Raw genomic sequence first — 18,135 nt, 5'->3', positions numbered from 1 at the left:
AAATAAACAAAGCTTGGAGGAAGTAAGTGGCCAGCACACACCAAAGTGCTATCATACTGTGGCCCTGTGGGCCTGGCCACATCCTCAGGAGGCTCCACCAGCGTCCCAGTGATCTCAAAGAGGTCACAATAGAACACTCAGCTGGAGGAATAGGGGAATATACTGATCAGGTTGCCTGTGCCCTTATCCTCAGCCAGGGATGCCATGTCAGGGAATGCCACACCATTCTGAAGCAGAACCGACTCTTGATGTGAGTTCAAGGGCCCCAGAAGAGAAGCAGAAAGCCTCCCTGAGTGCAACATTAGTATAGATCTTTCTCTGCCAGGCTGTGGGGAAGACCCGTGTTTATTTCATGCTTGTTGTGTGCTGGAGTTGTTGGCATGCCTAGGAGAAGGGCCCCCTGCTATAGAGAAAGGAGACTAGAAGGGATGGGCTATGTGACCTGCTCCACCCAGTAGACCCTGGTCCTCCCTGCCAGTGACTTTGTGTTCTTAAGCAATCCTGCAAGATTTTCCTTTCATGATGACCTCCTAGTCCACCCTTCCTGAGACTGTAGACAGTGGGAATCTCAGAGAACAGGTAAAGGTGGAGCCTGGCTCCTAGCCCAGACCTGCATTCACTCCTGTGGTCCCCTAGAGGCAGTCCTCTGCCTTAGTTCCTTTCCCTAGAGACCTAGTTGGGCTCCCCTGCCAACTCTGAGTCAGACCTCTCTTTCCCTGTCCATCCTGGGATGGGTGTGCTGCTTTTCTTCAGCAGGTAGATGGAGCCAGGCTGAGCCTGACAGACTCACAAGTAAGCACAGCCCTGAGACTTCAGTCTTTCACTGTCACATCAGCTTGTTGCAAAGGACTGACTGATGACCCTGAAGCTGTTTGATGGGCTGTGAAACAGGGAGAGCTCCTTCTCAGGAGTGAGTTAGTCAGCTTTGCACACCTTGGCACACCACACAAAGACATCTGCTGCTGGCTTCATACCCTGCTCAAGATATCTGACGACTTACCCTACACCTCTGTACAGAGGCCACTTGACCTGCTCTGTCTCAGCCTCCAGGTTTGCCCTTCCCCTGCATCATGTATGTCTGCCCAACCATGCATGGGTCTGAGTACTCCCACCTGGAGTGCTATGTCCTGAGGCTTGAAGGATGTCAGTATCAAGTCTCCTGTGAGAGCAAGTGAAGATGATGGAACTTTAGAAAAAAAGGAAAGTGCTAGGCTAGGCCTGTGTGGCCAGAAGTGACTCACAAGTTATGCAACTCACCAATTACCACAATGTGGCACCAGGATCAAACACAGCTGGCTTATTGCTGTTCCTCGGCTTTCCCTGGTAGCCTGACTCTGTTGGTATATGCAGTGGATAACTTCAGGAAGTGCCTTCAGGACCTCCCATGATGCATCATGGAAAAACAACAGAGCATGCCCCAATCTAAGAATCAAGACACTGGATAGATAGCCCAGCACTGCTCCTCGCTATGTGACTTTAGCTTGTCACTTGGCCTCTTCAGGCAGCGTGGTCTACTTGTCTAATATTTGAGTAGATCAAATTCAGCATGTTTTTCTTTACAATTAGTAAATGCTTCAGGCTTTGCAGACCACACGGGCTCCACTACAGCCATTCCACTGATCTTGTAGCGTCCAAGCAGCTGGAAATATGGGCACGTGTGGCCACAGAACAGTGAAACTTTATAACAAGGTGGCCAGCAGGTTTGGCCTGTGACCTGCAGCTTGCCGCCTCCTGAACTAAAAGTTATCAAGGTTTGCCTACAGCAGTCACTTTTCTGGGATTCCACCACAGTGGTCAGCATGGCGTGGGGGCTAGGACCTAGGCTGTGCTGACAATTGTTAAGATACTGCATCTGTCCAGTTCTAGTATGATTATGTCCCACAAACTTCCAGAAGGAGATGACAATCTCTGGTAACCAGTTGTGTGTTTTCTTTTTGTAGAATGCCGAGCTGTATAAACTGTCTTCCCAGCAATTCCATGAGGCGGCTTCAAAAGCAGAGAGCACAATAAAGTAAGAATCTGCTTGTTATTCTTTGTAAACTTGCCTGCATTTGTGGAAACCCCCTTGTGTGGCTTGAAACCTGCTGCCACCTGCCTGATGGCAAATTTCTCTAATAACAAGACAGCCATCTGTTCATCAGCCCCCCTCAGCTGGGCTGAAGGTAGCCATTGGCCATCAGTAATTGCCCAGATTAGCACACAGCTCTTCTCAGCTCCCTGGCATGTTGCAGTGGGCTGCAGCCACTGCCTTTCTCTGGGGCAGCAGCTGCTTAGTTATCTAGCTAGATGAGGGGTAGTGAACAGGCTTCAGGGGATCTGAGGGATCAGCCCTGGCCCTCTACTTTGTGAAGGGTGGGGAATGGGGCTGGGAGTCTCAGCGTGTCCCCTGTGGGAGCCTCCTGCTCCTGCTGAATACACAATGCTGTCCTTAGGCCACTCATGCTCAGGACACTCCATGCTGTGTTCCCAAATGAAAAAGGCTCAGAGAGGTCAAAGGCTAGTACTTTGCCACATCTGCCATGCTCTTGTGCTATCCACGAACACTATGAACCAGGGTGTCAGAAGCAGGGAGGTGTGGGCTTGTTCATGAATCATTTGGGATGCTGATCTCTGGGGAAGGAAAACCTCATTTAAGTGTGAAGATGGTGCCTGGGCCAGGAGAATGGAGTTCTCCAATGAACTCCTACCAACCCCCTCTCCCTTGGCAGTGTCTCTTCCAGCAAGTTGGATGAGTCACCAGAAAAGCCCATCATGGTACAAAATGGTTGAGAAGAAGGTGTCATCACTATGAGGTGACAAAGTACTTGTGAAAATGATATGGATAACTGAACTGTGCAAAAAGCCAGGAGAACAGGGTGGCACTGATGGACAGTCAGACCCGAGGGTACGGTGGAATGGCATAAGGAACAACATTGGGCTTTCATCCTACATGTGAAACACTTGTAGCTAGGGGAGTGCTGACAAGCAGCTCCAAGGAAGGAGCAAAAAACAATAGTCTTGAAACTATAAGTCCCAGAGTGACAATGGGAATAAGGAACTGTGGGGGAACAGGGCTTTCCCATCAGGTGGAAGGAGACTAGGAAAGGTTTGGGTACACAGCCCTGGATAACTTGCCCCTTCTCCACCACCCCCACAGACCTGAGCATTATATGTTTCCTGAATGACAGAGGGCATTTAGGTATGTGTCATCTGCCATCATGGAGGAACAGCAGGAACTATTGCAGAAAGATTGTTCCCACATATTAGCTTCACCCCAGATTGCAACAACCTCATGTCAGACCAGGGAAGAGGATGAGGAGCCAGGATGCCACTGCAGCAGCACAGCCCCCGACCATGTAAGGGGTCACTCCACCTGCAGGAGAGTGGCACAGCTTCACTCTTAGTGACCTGCCTTTGTGAGCCTGACCTCACTGACATAGGCTGCTTTTGCATCCTCTTGTCCTCTGAAGACAAGGAGGTGAAAGACAGTGGTTTGTAGCACTAGGATGAGCACTGTTGCTTGCTAAGGCATATTGAACAGTAGTGCTTTGCCCACCTTCAGCTTGCTTCTCTAGTGTGCTATTGCTGCTGGCAGAGGGAGCTGGAAATGGTGACAAGGACCTTTACTTTGCCTGAGATCATAGCTGGCAGTGTAGTTTGTATCTTAATGCCCCCACCCACCCAAAGTCACAGGAGTTAAAGATGTGATCCCCAGGCATGGTGCTGTTGGGAGAGTCTAGAAAAGGGGAGTTAGACCATTAGAGGCATGACCTTGAGGGGGATACTGGGCCCCATCTCTTACTCCTTGCTTCCCAGCTGCTGTGAGGTAAGCAGGCCTCCTCTACCACAAGTCTCCTGCATCATGTACTGTGCTGTCACAGGCCCAAAGCATCAATATCAAGTGACCATGTACTAAAGCTTCTGAAGCCATACGCCAAGTAGACTTCCTTTTCTCTGTGTGACGTTTATCTGACCTACACAGTGGATGTGTGGTGGGGCTGGCTTAAAGCTTAACTCAGATTGCTTCAGACCTCTGTCTTTCCCTTATGTCTGTGTCTCTACTGTCTTTTTTTTTTTTTTAAACATCTATTTTATTGGGCTTGTTGTTGTTGTTGTTTTGATTTTTCTATTTTTGTTTTTCAAGACAGGGTTTCTCTATGTTATCTTGGCTATCCTGGACTTGCTTTGTAGACCAGGCTGGCCTTGAACTCACAGCAATCTGCCTGCCTCTGCCTCCCGAGTGCTCGAATTTATTTTATTGTTTTTAAGTGTGTGTGTGTGTGTGTGTGTGTGTGTGTGTGTGTGTGTGTGTGTCAGACAGAAAGACAAACTGTCACCCCACATGGGTGCCAAGAACCAAACTCGGGTCCTTTTCAAGAACATGACATGTTCTTAACCACCAAACATCTCTCTATCCCCTCTGCTGTCTTCCTAAGACCTCTCAAAACCTAAGGCAAGTGATTGGGACATTAGGCCACCAGGCCTGGAGACTGGCTCAGACCTTAGCCCTGCACTTACTGGCAAGTCACTCCAATCAGTGAAGTCTCCATTTCCTCATCTCCAAATGGGACACGCTTTGTAATACCCTACATGATGCCACAGCAAATCTCCATATAGAAGGGGGACATGGGGTGTTGTCAGTTGCTGATGGTGGTAACAGTGAGGCTATACACTGGGTCAGAAACCCAGCTGGATCTCTGAGAGATGATCTGGTCATGAGTATTAAGTCTTGTCAGTGGGATCAGTGTCCATGTGAAGGGATGCCAGGGAACTGCTTTGTCCCTCCCATCCTAAGAAGACCCGGGGAGAAGGCACTGTCCATGAGATAGGATTGTGGACCTCACTCCCCAAAAGCCACCCACCCTTGGACCACATGGACATCTCGCCTTCGGGACTATGCTCAAGAAGTGAGCCATCTGTGAGTCTCAGCTCCAGCCAGTACTGAGAGGTGTTAATAATGGCAGCCATTGAATCACTTCACAGCACCTGCTTGATGGAGAAAGATTTGATAGAGTTTCCAGAATACTGTCTTTTTTCTCATGTAGTAAACAGTGCAAAGTTAGAAAGTATTTTCCTTAAATATCAAAGGAGAAAAATGTTTGTGAGATTTTTCGGATTAGCAAATGATTGCAAATTGCATTGTAAATGTCACAGGAATGAATGCCAGCTGCTGGTGGCAGAAATGGTAGGAGTTTCCTTCCAAGACAGTGGAGCATCGCTAACAGCTCTGAGTAAACCAAATGATTACTTAGATGGTAAACTCTGTCCATGTTTTCATTCTTCATTTACCACACGTGGCATGGCTCCTATTCCGGATAGCATGCTAGAACTAAGGTTCTAGCTAGGAACAGGGCAGCTTCTGTCTCTGCCAGGAAGAGCCCACTGACATTTGAGATATGAAATACGGTATCTTAAACTGAATTGCAGAGAAAGCAATTTCCCAAACAAATGTTCACTGTGGTCTAATAGTACCGTGAAAGATAGAGTTAATCCCAGCACTCGGGAGGCAGAGGCAGGCAGATCGATGTGAGTTCGAGGCCACCCTGGTCTACAAAGCAAGTCGAGGACAGCCAAGGCTACACAGAGAAACCCTGTCTCAAAAAAGCAAACAATCAAACAAAAAAGAAATGCCCAGCCAAGGAATCTGACTTAGGCTGGACTTAACAGAGGAAATAACATTTGAACTGACTCCTATGAGGAAGGGAAGGGAAGCTAGTTTCAGCATGTGCAAAAGCCCTGAACAATAAGTCATGTAGTTCTTTTAAGGAACTGAAAGAAGACCAGTGTGGCCAGAGTGATGAGCAAGAGGAGAGACATAGATGAAGTTCCTAGAAATAAGCAGGGACTGGGTTGATATCACATAGCCTATTTTAGTTGTGTTGTAAGAATGCAAAGTGTAAAGCCAGGCACAGTGGTGCACACCTGTAATCTCAGCACTTAGGAGGCAGAGGCAGGTAGATCTCTGTGAGTTAAAAGCCAGCCTGGTCTACAGAGTGAGTCCAGGACAGCCAAGGCTATACAGAAAAACCCTGTCTCTAAAAACAAAAACAAAAAGAATGTAAAGTGCATCTGTGTGTTATTTAGCAAGAGTTCAACCAATGGTGGATCGCATGGGCAGTGGCCCAGATGAGCACAGTGGAGCCAAACACTCTGCAGCATTGTACATCTGTGCACAGAGACTTTCAGCAGCCAATCATGTGAGACAGCATCTGTGCACAGCATACCAAGCTTGGTGATCCCAGGTGGTGGTGCCACTGGTTTAGTGCTCAGGATACCGGGATACTGTTGGTCTTTATTTTGGTGTATGCTCATTCCACTTTACAAAGAAAAAATCAACTGTAGGGTAGTCTGCTGTATGACATGGACAGTGGCTTTTGCCCCTTATCTTGTGGGTACTGTGTCTCAATTGCATAAGGAGGCCACACCAAGTGATTGACCCATGCCATCTAGGTTTGCATGGCGTGATTTAGCTGATTTAAGGGATAAATAATAAGCTGCTCTACTACTGTTCACATGATGTTGCTAACAGCACATTTCTTCAGAGCTGCTCACTGTGGGTAAGCAGTGGATAAGTTTACCACACCCAGCTTTCTTTCCTTCCTTTTATCTACAGTCATGCCTGTCAATTCTCTCTTAAGCAAATAGCTTTGCTCCAGCATTTAAGTTCTGGGCCGATGGGTTTTCATTACAATTCAGTTCTAATTCTTTTCTATTTTTAATTATGATTTCTTCTCTTGAAAAAAAATGTATTGATGGTTTTCCAAACATTAGAGGATTTTCTACTTTTGGTAGGATTGCTCTCTAGTTTAATTTGCTAATTGGTGACTTGCAAACAGGAAACTGAAATTGTTTAGTAGCTTGTATTATAATCCAGTATATGGTTTGTTTTGGTAGCCCTCCATGGTTACTCTTCACTGTCAGCTTAGCTGGATTTGAGTCACCTAGGAGACACCTGTGTGTATGTGTGTGTGTGTGTGTGTGTGTGTGTGTGTGTGTGTGTGTGTGTGAGTGTGTTTGCAGGGAGGTCTACCTGAAGAGGGGAGACTTGCCCTAAATGTGGACAGCATCCTCACCCTGGATAGGATCCTGAACTGGAAAAAGAGCAGAGGGGGAGGCACACAAATTGAGCACCAACATTCATCTCCCTGCTTCTTTTTCTTGCAACTTTTTGTTCTTCTGGGGAAGAATTCTTCATTCCAGAGCAGGGAATGTTTCCACCAGAAAGGACAGTCATCTCATTGAATTGGAAGCTAAGATTTCCCTGGCCACGCTGGCCTCCTGGTGTCCTTCACAACTTTCCTGTTAGCAGGGGTGAGTTACCCATACTACTAAAGGAGAAGCTGAGCTGTCTCCTCTATGGAGGTAAGGAGAATGTGCCTAGAGGCCAGGAGATCTTCCAGGTACCTCTTGGTGTTTCCCTGCCTTATGATTAAGGCCAATAGGAAACCACAACAAGCCAATCCACGAAGGATAGTAAATGGTCCAGATCCTTCTGGGTAAAGAACCAAGACCTGTCTGCTGTGGGTGGAGGGAATGTGGAATGGGTAAGAAAGGAAGATTCTTTAAGAACAAGCGATAGCTAGTCATGGAAAGGAGAGGAGTAGCCTTTGTGTGCAGTTCAAAGGGAATTCTGCAGTGCACATGTCCCATACTCATGCACTGGGTAAAGTCGTTTGGTCACATGCAGGTCACTGTTATTGCTACTCACTAGACTTATACATTTTTTGTCTCTTTTTGATCACTTCCCTTCTGACTAAACAACTGAGGGTTACATCAGACCTGTAATCCCAGCACATCGAAGGCTGAGGCAGGTGGGTGGGGCATGAATTTGAGGACAGTCTGGGCTACATAGTGAGATACCCTCCCCCCACCAAAAAAAAAAAAAAAAAAAAAAAACCTCAAAAACTTCCTTTAGTGTTTCTCTTAGTATAAATTTCCTAATAAAAAGGTTTCTATTTGTAGTGTCTGAGATGTCTGTATTTCATTGTCCTTGGAAAGGAATCAACAGTCATTTTCATCTCTGAAGAGATTTCTACATTGATGTATTTTTTCTCCTGATATTGATGTTGCCACCACTACAGCGGGGTATTTGTTTAGTTGGTTGGTTTTTTGTTTTTCAAGACAGGGTTTCTTTGTGTATCCTTGGCTGTCCTGGACTGTAGACCAGGCTGCCTTCAAACCCAGAGATCTACCTGCCTCTGCCTCCCACAGTGCTAGAATTACAGGTGTGTGCCACCATGCCCGGCACACTGGGATGTTTTTAAGATTTCTCTTTGCCTTTGACTTTTTAGCATATTTAATAAGGCATATTTAAGCATGGGTTTTCTTCCTTTTCCTTTTTCAGGGGTTCATGTCTTGGATTTTAACACCTTTGATCAGTCTTCGGAATTTACAGGCATTCTCTAGGCAAATTTCCGTCTCTGCTCTCTAGGCTTCCAGATGTAGATTACCACTGTATGTGTCTCTTCCTCTTTTTTTCTGCTTTTACCATCTTATAAAATCTCATTACTGTAGCCTGACATTCCAATTGGACTTTGGTTCACTGGTCCTCTCTTGATGGGGTCAAGTTCTACAGCTTACCGAGCTCTGAATTTCAGTTACCACATTTTCTCAATTATTGATGCCCTTCTCACTTCCATTGAGGAGAAACAGTTCAATTTCTCTTTTAGTGGTCTGGGTCACTCACCCTGCCACCCTTCTCCATTGTAGACACTTTCTTTGTGTTCCTGGTGGTTCTCAACTGCATGTCAGGTACTGTAGAGGCTTCGGTGATCTTTTCTTTTCAGAGGTGTCCTAGGTGGCCACTGAGATGAAGCAGGTATTATTAGCAGGGACTCGGCTGACGCAAGTTCAAATAGTCTTCCTGACAGTCAGCTGAGTCACCCTATCCCAGGGTGTGGCTCTCCAGAATGTTTCCTTCTTAAGACCATGATTTCAGTTTCCTTAGTCGTGAGAACCTTCTGGAAACACCCTTGGCCTTTCTGGGTCCCTTCCATGAGTTTCTTAGCCTCTTACTTTAAGTGGCTCAGGAATTTATAAGTGTTTTTTAAAAAGAAAACACCTGTGAGTTTCTAGCCTCCCACCTAGACTCCTTGGCCTTGAGCTAGCTATATGACAGCCTCCCAAAGAATGCTGTTTCTCTGTGTCCCTGTGAGATCACCCTACTGGCCTCCAGGCCTTCACTGAAGCCATGAGCTGATAGAAACGGTAGCCCAAGAATGTTCATCCACCTTTGCACAGCTCTTTTCTTAGGTTCTGGCCTGTTCATCTTGGTTTCCTGGATATTTAGACAGCTGCAAGCACTGGCTTTTATGGCAAGGGAACGCAGGGCTCCCTCTGATGCCCCACTGTCACTGAGGCAGAGCTGTTGCCTCTGAGGAGTGACTGGACTCAGCCAGCAGAGAAAGGCCTTGCAAGTTCAAATGAAACAGGAAGTCTTAAAGCAAATTTGGCAGAGCTGCTCCAGCAGTATGGGGGAGGGGGGCAGGGATCCTAGAAATCTCCCCTTATCTCCAGAGGCCTGAGTCAAGGTCCTGATGATTCCGGCCTCTGGGAAGGTGGGACTCTTGTTAATAAGGCTGACAGTCACTGTTTAAGGACTCTTGTTTGGAAGAATTGAGTTGTTGGTGTAGATATGAATACCTAAAGTGTGTATGCCCTTCCACCTCACCCAAGCACTGTGGGCAAGATTGCTCTGGTTTTCTGAAGGAAGTGATTAAGACCCCAGGGAACATCCTGCATTTATTGTGTCACATCTATTTTTTATGACAACCTTCAGTCCTCATCCCGTGGGATTCATTTACAGCCTGCCTTGGCTTCTCATTGTCAGGAAGCTTGCACTGTCTTCCTGGACCACAAAGAGCCAGCCTTAGAGAGTCTAGAACAATCAAGCCAGGAAGAAGAGTTATTAACTGTTTCTTGCAACTGAATCATTGCACTCCCAAGACTTTGGTCCAAGGTTCTCTGATTAATGTTCCTTGAAACTTGCTGCTTTGGGCTGCCACCATCTCTGGAAGATAAGAATTGCTGCACAGACTGCATTGGGTGACTCACTTGAGTCCGTAAGTTTTCATCTACTCAATGAGCTGATGACAGGTGACTTCCTAAGTGGCATTCATTCAACATCCTTAATCCAGGTAGCGTTCAGCTCCATCTGCACTCAGTGGATGCCAGTGGCTCAATTCCCTGTTTAGTAACCTTAGCTCTGAGCTCCTCTAAGAAGTTACACCAAGGATCCATCAGAGGTAGATGGGTGGACACCATGACACAGGTGCTTTGTGATGCCCTGTCTGCCTTCTTTCATCATAAGGCAGAAGCTGTTAATCCAGTTGGCCTCTCAGATACACTTTCCTGATGTGGAGACTGAGACAGGCCTGGTGCTTTCCTGTGCAAATTCTTACAGAGACCCACTTTGGTGACCCACATTCCTCCGAGGAGCAGCACTGGGAGAGACCACAGGGTAGGCATGGAGGCAATTCTCCATGAATGTCCATTTACCTTCCCCTACTCTACCTCAAGGCAGGGACAGATTGTTCTCTGATACACAGGCTGGCTGGCTGCCTCAGTGCTTTTGGGGGCCGTGGGGAGAGGAGAAGAGACACAAGTGCTTGTGCTAGCGCATTTCTAAGCTGCAGGGCTCTTGCCAGGGCATCATTCCTATGCCACTGCACCTCTTGGGGAAAGGAAGAGCCATGAAAGGAATTGGTCTCTAGAGCACAGGATGTGTGGGTAAAAGGTTAGATGCTCACTTGCTCCAGTCAACAATGGGGTATACACCACAGGTGGACCCCAATACCCTCTCACTGAACCTAGATGTAGTCCCCAGGCCCTGCCATGCCTAGTAGCAGCAGTCAGAAAAGCATTTGAGCCGAAACCCATTTGCCACCCTGGGTCAGATGAATTCTGCTGATGGAATTGCAGGTCTGAGGCTGTGTTTGGCTTCCACTTTTAAAACTGACACTGTTGGGTTATGTGTCTTTACATATCCTGCCTTCTGTGTACCATGTCCTCCCTTTTCTGTCTAGACCATGCCTGCTTAAGCCCCTCTTCTGTTTGCTGTCCTGTCATCCAGAGTTCACTCAGTATCACACTGTCTGTATCCCCACCACCCAGCCCCAAACATGGCGTGGTAGGAGTACACAGGTGGGTAGCTGAGAGAGCCAATGTGCCAGAGTGGCAGGCAGGGTTGGGAATAAAAGCACGCTGCTCTGTGGAAGACTCTGCCACAGACAGCCGGGTCTCCCCAGGGTAAGGATGCTGGAGTCAGTCAGGTGCTTATGCAGATCATAGCTGTGCTGCTTAAAGCATGACCTATGTCAGAGAGTGGAACTACTGAGACACACTTCGCAGGTGGTTTAGACAGCTTTGAGATGTGCTTATGAAGCCTCTAGCAAGGTACGGGACACATGGTGTGCACTTTAGTGCTAGCTTTCAAATTTGCAAGCACACACCTGCCCTTGATACACAGAGCATGGTCACAACTGAATCTGGAGCCATAAGGGCCAAGGAGGAGAGGCTGGTAACTGACAGGTATCCTTGAAGAGGCCTGCCCTAGAGGTACTCTGGGCACAGGCAGCTACGGATGGAACACCACAGTTGTCTTTAGGTGTAAAACACCAGAGCAACTCACTGCAGCTGATAAAAGACTTCCCAACTATTGGCTGTACAATAGTAGAAGCCACAGAGGGTGAGCCACAGTGGGACAGGCAGGCACAGAAGAAAGACAGTGGGTACTGTATCTATATGCCCGACTGCCACATGGCACCCTAAGACTCTCCTCTTAGGTGTGTAGGTCCATGATATATAGAGAGAAACAGGGAAAAGCCACCCTCCAGGTAGAAACTGGTACTGACTTCAAAGGAGCTAGGGTTTTTGACAGGGCCGAATGAGACTATAGTAGTGTCTCAAGTGCTCTCTTTTAAACACTGTATTTGTGGGTAGCTTGCATAACTAAAATTAGGAAGATTTCTAAGAGGAATTGTGGAGTGGGGAAGTAGAGATTAGGGCTACTGTCTTGCCAAGCAACAACATCTGTGCCAGAGGCTAGTCCTGCTCTCCCTTGGGCCTAGACCCTGTCTGTAGTTTTTATCAGGGAAAAAGACACCCTCTATGGACCCCTGCGACATAGACAGTACAGTGCAGAGACATTGAGTGCAGGCGAATATGGAGTGTAAGGAGACTTCCCAGTGCTCTGAGGACCTCAGGATCCAAGGCCAGCATCCAAGAATGCAGGGCTGGAGACAAATGGGATGAGTGGAGCAAAGGAAATGTCAGAATTGCCAGCAGTTTTGTACTCCCTACTCTGCCGTATCAGCCTGAGTGGTGAGTCCTAACCAAGTCCTAACCAAGAACTGAACTCATGCCTAGGACCTAGATTCTGCAGGCTCTGGGTAAAGACTGTAAGAGGCCACACAGGGAAGGACTAGGTGCCTAACAGGAGAGGCAGGAATAGTCTGTGGCCTGAGCAGAAGCTGGCAGCAGGCCCACTGGCGCTCCTCAGAGAAGCAAACCTTATCTGAGAAGTAGCAAGGCCATAGCTGAACTGCAGCTATAAAAACTTGAGTTAGGTCTAGGAAAGAACTTGTTGACTTACAATGAGCCTTTGCCTTTTGTCAGTTTAAGGAGAAGTAGTCGTGTGGTGTATACTCAGTGTGTGGCTCTTGTTGTCCTCTGTCTCTCCTCCCCTGGTGAACCATCAACATATATCTCCCAGGAAGAGCTGCCAAGTATTCTATTTGGGGACTATCTGGGACTAACCCCATGGCCTGTGTTCTGGTACCTGGGCCTACGACTGACAGATGAAAGCTGGGGTCCCAGTGTGTTTGTTCTTCCCCTTACTATTTTTATCATCCTTTCTCCCTAAAATGAGATTGACTGATGTGACCTCCAACCTGGTACAGGCCTCCTTTTTCAGCTAAGGATGAGATGCAGTCCTTGCTGCCTCTGATACCAGCAAGCCTTGCCTATGCGTACCCTCTCCCTAGGCAGCTCTCACTGCTCTTGTCTCAATCAGGTCTCTGTAAAGGCATCTTGGCAATCCCCCTGCCTCCACACTGTAGAGCCCTATCTGCATGGTACCCAAAGAACCTGACGTGGGACACCTCTACTGCCCCTTAGTGTGGCTTTTCACCTCATCACCACAGTCAGCAGACTGCAGGCTTCTTGCTGGGAGGAGCTCTGTTCACTTATCTTTGTAACCCCAAACATTCCAAGCACTCAAAGAACTCTCAGGGACACAGAGGCCCCTTAGGAGCCATGGGAGCCATGGAATGTGGTAAAGCTTTCCTGGAACAGAGACCATGGCACACCAACCTCTGCCTGAACTGTTGGGTGGTTGGGTGGTGACATGAACCAAGCTCTGGAGCATCAGAGTACACTGTGTTCACCAGGCAGCCACAGAGACATGGAACAGGCAAGGTGTCAGGAAGGCAGGCCTGGGGTGGCCGAGGTAATCCCCACACAAAGCTGGGAGTTGAGTCTGGTTCTGGACACAAGGCCAGCCATGCACAAGAGCCATTTGGAACTTGTTCTGCAGGCTGCAGCAAATCATAAAAAAAAAAAAAGCTTTTAAGTGGGGAATTGATAGGATGGGGTTTGTGCTTTAGAAAGATAACTGGCAGCCTTGGGGAGGACGAAGTGACAGTGTCAAGAGCAGAGACAGGGCTCAGTGCTGCCAGCTGGAATGAATCACCCATTCTGCAGCCACAGGCTGCAGTATTCCAGGGACAGAGAATGACAAGACCCTAGCCTGCCTCCTACTCCCAGGCAGAGAAACAGGCAGTTAGCAGTGAATGAGACAGAAATACAAAATGTATGAAGGAGTGTGTGTATATATATACTGAACAGTATGGGGAATGGTGGGTAGGACTGTGCTACTTGGGAGAGCAAGGACTGAATGATACAAAGTGCCATGAGAGAAGCAAAGCAGGGCAGTATGGGGGACGGTGACAGGGCTGCACAGTTCAGAGTCAGAATGGGCTTTGTGCAGGTAGAAGGTGGGTAGGTGCCATCATCTCTGGAGAACAGGGGACACCTGATCAGGGCCTGTTTATGCACTGTTACCTCCTGTGTTGCAGGCTACCTGCACCTATGCAGGAAGGGGAGAGGAGCAAGTCTGAGGACCGTGGGGTGACATGGTTTTCCCAGTCTGTGTGTTCTAAGGGCCTGGAGCCTATGCCGATCCAGCCAACACCCACTGTGGGTTTGGTAGCACTGGCTATAGGCTTATGGGAAGGGCTGCCTCAGCCCCAGGCTTTCTTGGATGTTCAGAGATCCATGACTTAAAACTGAGCTTAGAGACAACAGTTTGATAATCTCCTCCCTTTACAAAGACAGAAACGGCATTTCATTCCCAGCTCTATTAATGGGCTCACTTTGGGAATAAAGCCAGTATCCCTGAAGGCAGGGGCTGGGCGCATCTCTTTTATGCCACTTTTGTTTTTCTTTTGAGTGTTACATTTAGATTAGCTTCTGGGGATTAAATGTTATTTCAGTCCAATCTTTTTTTTTTCTCTCTCTCTCTCTTTTTTTAATCAGTAGAGAGGTGACTGCTTAGCATTGTTGCTGCTAGATTATTTTTCTGGGTTGTGTCACCTCCCCATTCCTAATCTTTGAGGAAAGCTTGGCGAGGCTGCATGTGCTCTGACACGAGAGGAGCCAAGCCATCCAATGCAACCCCATGGTGTGCACATACTGTTTCTCTAGGGAGTGTGGCCTGGCAAATGTGACATTGGCAAAGTGTCAGTGAAGAATCCCCTCAGTGCTGGGTGCTGTCAGTGAGTGCTGCTTACCCAGGGGCTCTCGCCTGCCAGATTCCCAGAGGCCTCCTGGGCTGGCAGGTGAGCCTGTTCTCTGGCCTTGACATCTAGTCCTCAAGAGAACAGGGTGGATATCACAGAAAGATGGCTCATAACAGATGGAGATTTAGAGACAAGTGTCCCAGGTGTAGTCTCTAAACCATACTGAGAAATCATATCTCCAGGCCACGTGAGCATTCCACCTTCCAAGAGCTAACATTGTCTGGCTCCCTTAGTGTAGACTAGCTATTCCAAAGGGGTGGGTTGTTCTGGGTGCCCACTTGGAGCTCTCCCCACCCACCTGTAATAAGTTGAGTCACCAAGGGCCATCCTTACACCTCCCATCTCCTATCTGGAAGTTAGCAAAGAGCATCTATAGGGACAGCTTGGGTGGTCCTCACAAGCATCCTCGTTGCCTGTCTGGGGCTCTACAGCACAGAGATGATGCCACCCTACAGTTCGGTGACAGGAGTATTCATATCCCCTTGCCTTTGTTTTCCCTCAGCCCCCAGGGGAGGCACACATCTTACTGGAGTTCCCTCTTCTCTCATTGCCACTGTGTTGTAGGCACCATCCCCCTCATCCAGCGGCAACTCTGTCAGCAGTGGCACACTCACCAGATCTCCCTTGGGGAGCTGATGCCTGCTAACTCCTCAGCTGACATAAATTTCCTGTGTGTTCATCTCAACATACAGCTATGAAGTGCTCAGCTTGGGGCAAGGATCAGGACCCAGTGTCCATTCCACGAGTGGCACTCTAGGTGGACTCAATCCACCTAGATTTTTGTAATTGCATATCTGTTGGTCCTCATACTCCATCTTCTAGTAACTTGTTGGCCACTGTTCCTTCATACTTCAGCTAAGTCACTGATGAGCTTGGGAGTTGCCCAAGCTTGAGAACCATTAAGACTTCTACCTGTGGGCCCTTGTTCAGACAGCTTTAGGCCAAGTCCCTGGTGGTCAGTTTGTGTTATCACTCCTTTACTGCAAGCTGGATGGTGAAGGAGACCTTCCAGGAATGTGGATAGAGGCTGAGGCTGTCAGGCTATTGGTGCCCACCCTCCTAGCCAGGATTCCGAGAGAAGGAAAGATGAGATGAAGGAAAGAAGACATGGGGTTCTGTATGCACTCCTGCCGCTGCCTTTCCCTTTCCAACTTCTCTCAAACCAGTCTCCTGCTGAAGCCAACCCAGCATCTCCTGGGCACCTCGGCTCCTCTTGAGTGTGCTGTGCTTGTTGTCTGCTGGCTGTGGTGCTAGTGGCACGGTCCCCAGACTGCATACACTGTGTTCTTGAACAAATTTCAGTGGATGGAGGGGGTGGCAGACAGGGGAAGAAACATGGCCCTCTGATCCTCCTCCTGCCCACGAAGGCCTTCTGTGCTTTCTCCTAGCATTTGTTCTGTTTTCTGGGAGGAAGCCAGCTATATACAGAAGCACATGGGCTTTGAAACAGAGAACCCAGAGTCAAATCCTATTGTTAGTGTTTCCCACGGGGACCCTCTCAGCCTCCACTGTTTGGTCTCTAACACTTGGCCCTCAGCAGCTCCCTGGGCTGTAGTGAGGACTGGGTCTGTCGTACCCCTTCCCCGCTCAGATTTGTGATGTGTGCCTTCTTGTCCTTTAGAAGGCAGATAGGAAACCGTGTCTATCCCCATTTCACTGTCACTCAAGCCCATCTGAGCATATGCCCTCCTTCTTGTTCCTTTCCCAAGAGCCACACAGCCTGGAGTAGAGAGAATGGGGACTGCCTTGGTGCAAGGTTCCTCCTCCTCCTGCCTGGCAGCTTCCTCCTTGCAGCCTCCTTGGCCCAGCCAAGGTCACCAGGAAGCCTGGCAGGACATAGAGTGTTCCTGTGCCCTCGGGTGTCAGCCTTGGTACAGCAGTGGCAGTGGATTGTGTGAAGTTTTTTCCTGCCCAACGCCTGGAGCCCTGCCTGACCTTACCCCTGCAGCACTGTCCCTCTTCCCTTCCCATAAATAGGCAGGAATACCTAGTGGTCAGTTAAGTGTCCTTTACGCTTAAACTTTATTCCAGATCTTCCTTTACTTCCCTCTGGTCCTAGCACACAGATCTGTCAAGCTGACCCTCAGCCTTATGAGCCAGTCTCTGGTCCCAGGAAGTCTGTCATGTGGAGGCCTTGCTTACAGTCCTAATTAGCTTGACTGACCATAGGACTCTTGTGCCCCCATTGCATGGCTCCTGTGACCAAGCTAGGGGTTAGGAGCTGGGGACCTCTGACCTCACACTCTTCTCTGCCTACTAACTCAATCTGCCCAACCCCGGGTCATTTAGGACCTCTCCTAGTCCTCTCCTCCTCAGTGTGTGCCTACCCAGAGCTCGGCAGGCTCCTGTTATGTACTCTGCTCTAGAGTGATTACCAGGGGAAATGGACCCAAATCCATGGAAATGTCAGCCCATAGCCACATTGCTGCTGCACTTGACAAGCGATCTGATTCAAATCACCAGGAAAGGAAGAACAAGACCCACCTGGTCTCATGAGCTGTAGTTTCCCCATTGTCATGATGGGGAAATTGATGTTTTGCTAGGCTTCCCTGTTCAGGGTTATCCAGTGGAGGAACAGGGTAGAGGCAGGATTCAGGGCCTACCTTGGCCATAGCCCAGGCATGTAGATCTTTATCTTATAGCTGCCAATGGTCAGTTTATGTGAGGACCCAGAGGTTCTAGTAATATGTGGCTTGGAGAGTAGACTGCTTCGGAGCTTTTGCTGTACCCCACTGCCCTGAGAGCCTCCCTCAGTAGCTTTCATAAGCCACCACTGCTTCATAGCCTGCCTAGGCCAGCCTACCCATGATCTGAGCTCATATCAGCCTATGAACAGTCTACTTAGAATCACATAGGATGCAGAGTCCAGCATCCTGAAAAAGCAGAGACCTCAGAACCTGCACTGTCTGAAAACTCTCAAGTGGCTGCTGTGCACCCTGAACTTAGATCAGCTACCAAGTGAATCTGTTATAACCAACATATTAATCATTTGCCCCACAAGGTCCCTCAGGGAGAGCCACTAAATCTAGACTGGCTTCTGAGTTGCCTCAGGGACCCTGGAGACTGATGAGACCCACTGCTTTTCCTGTGTGAGCAGCTACATCCTTTCTGGGCCTGGGCCTTGAATGTAGAGAGCATGAGTGCTTCTGGGAAGAAATGTCCTATGCCCCTGGCCCCACTGACCCAGGGCCTCGCCTTTGAACATGCCTTCCAACTTCCTGCAAAGTGCACACATACTCAATGACCAAGCACAAGTGAGCATACCAAGGGTATGAGCCCAGAAAGCCTTAAAGATTGTGCCAGGCCAACAAGGAGACCTAACAGCTGCCGCACTGTGACTCAGGACTCCTGCCTTCTT

At 48.4% G+C, this 18,135-nt stretch overlaps 1 protein-coding gene and 1 long non-coding RNA gene across 2 annotated transcripts in view; one reads left to right on the top strand and one right to left on the bottom strand.

Annotated features, from left to right (window-relative positions):
* The window catches only part of LOC127197162 (uncharacterized), a 43,571-nt gene that overhangs the window by 2,125 nt on the left and 23,311 nt on the right, over nucleotides 1–18,135 (bottom strand). The gene's annotated exons all lie outside the window — the stretch shown is intronic.
* Nucleotides 1–18,135, top strand: part of Chchd6 (coiled-coil-helix-coiled-coil-helix domain containing 6) — a 218,444-nt gene that overhangs the window by 178,280 nt on the left and 22,029 nt on the right. The window contains exon 6 of the mRNA XM_051154896.1: nucleotides 1,941–2,011. Within this exon, the coding sequence (XP_051010853.1) occupies nucleotides 1,941–2,011 (71 nt within the window). The remainder of the gene's footprint in view (nucleotides 1–1,940; nucleotides 2,012–18,135) is intronic.

The sequence above is a fragment of the Acomys russatus genome, chromosome 13, assembly GCF_903995435.1.
Source record: "Acomys russatus chromosome 13, mAcoRus1.1, whole genome shotgun sequence".
NCBI classification, from domain to species: domain Eukaryota; kingdom Metazoa; phylum Chordata; class Mammalia; order Rodentia; family Muridae; genus Acomys; species Acomys russatus.
This window is presented reverse-complemented; position numbering and strand designations above follow the sequence as displayed.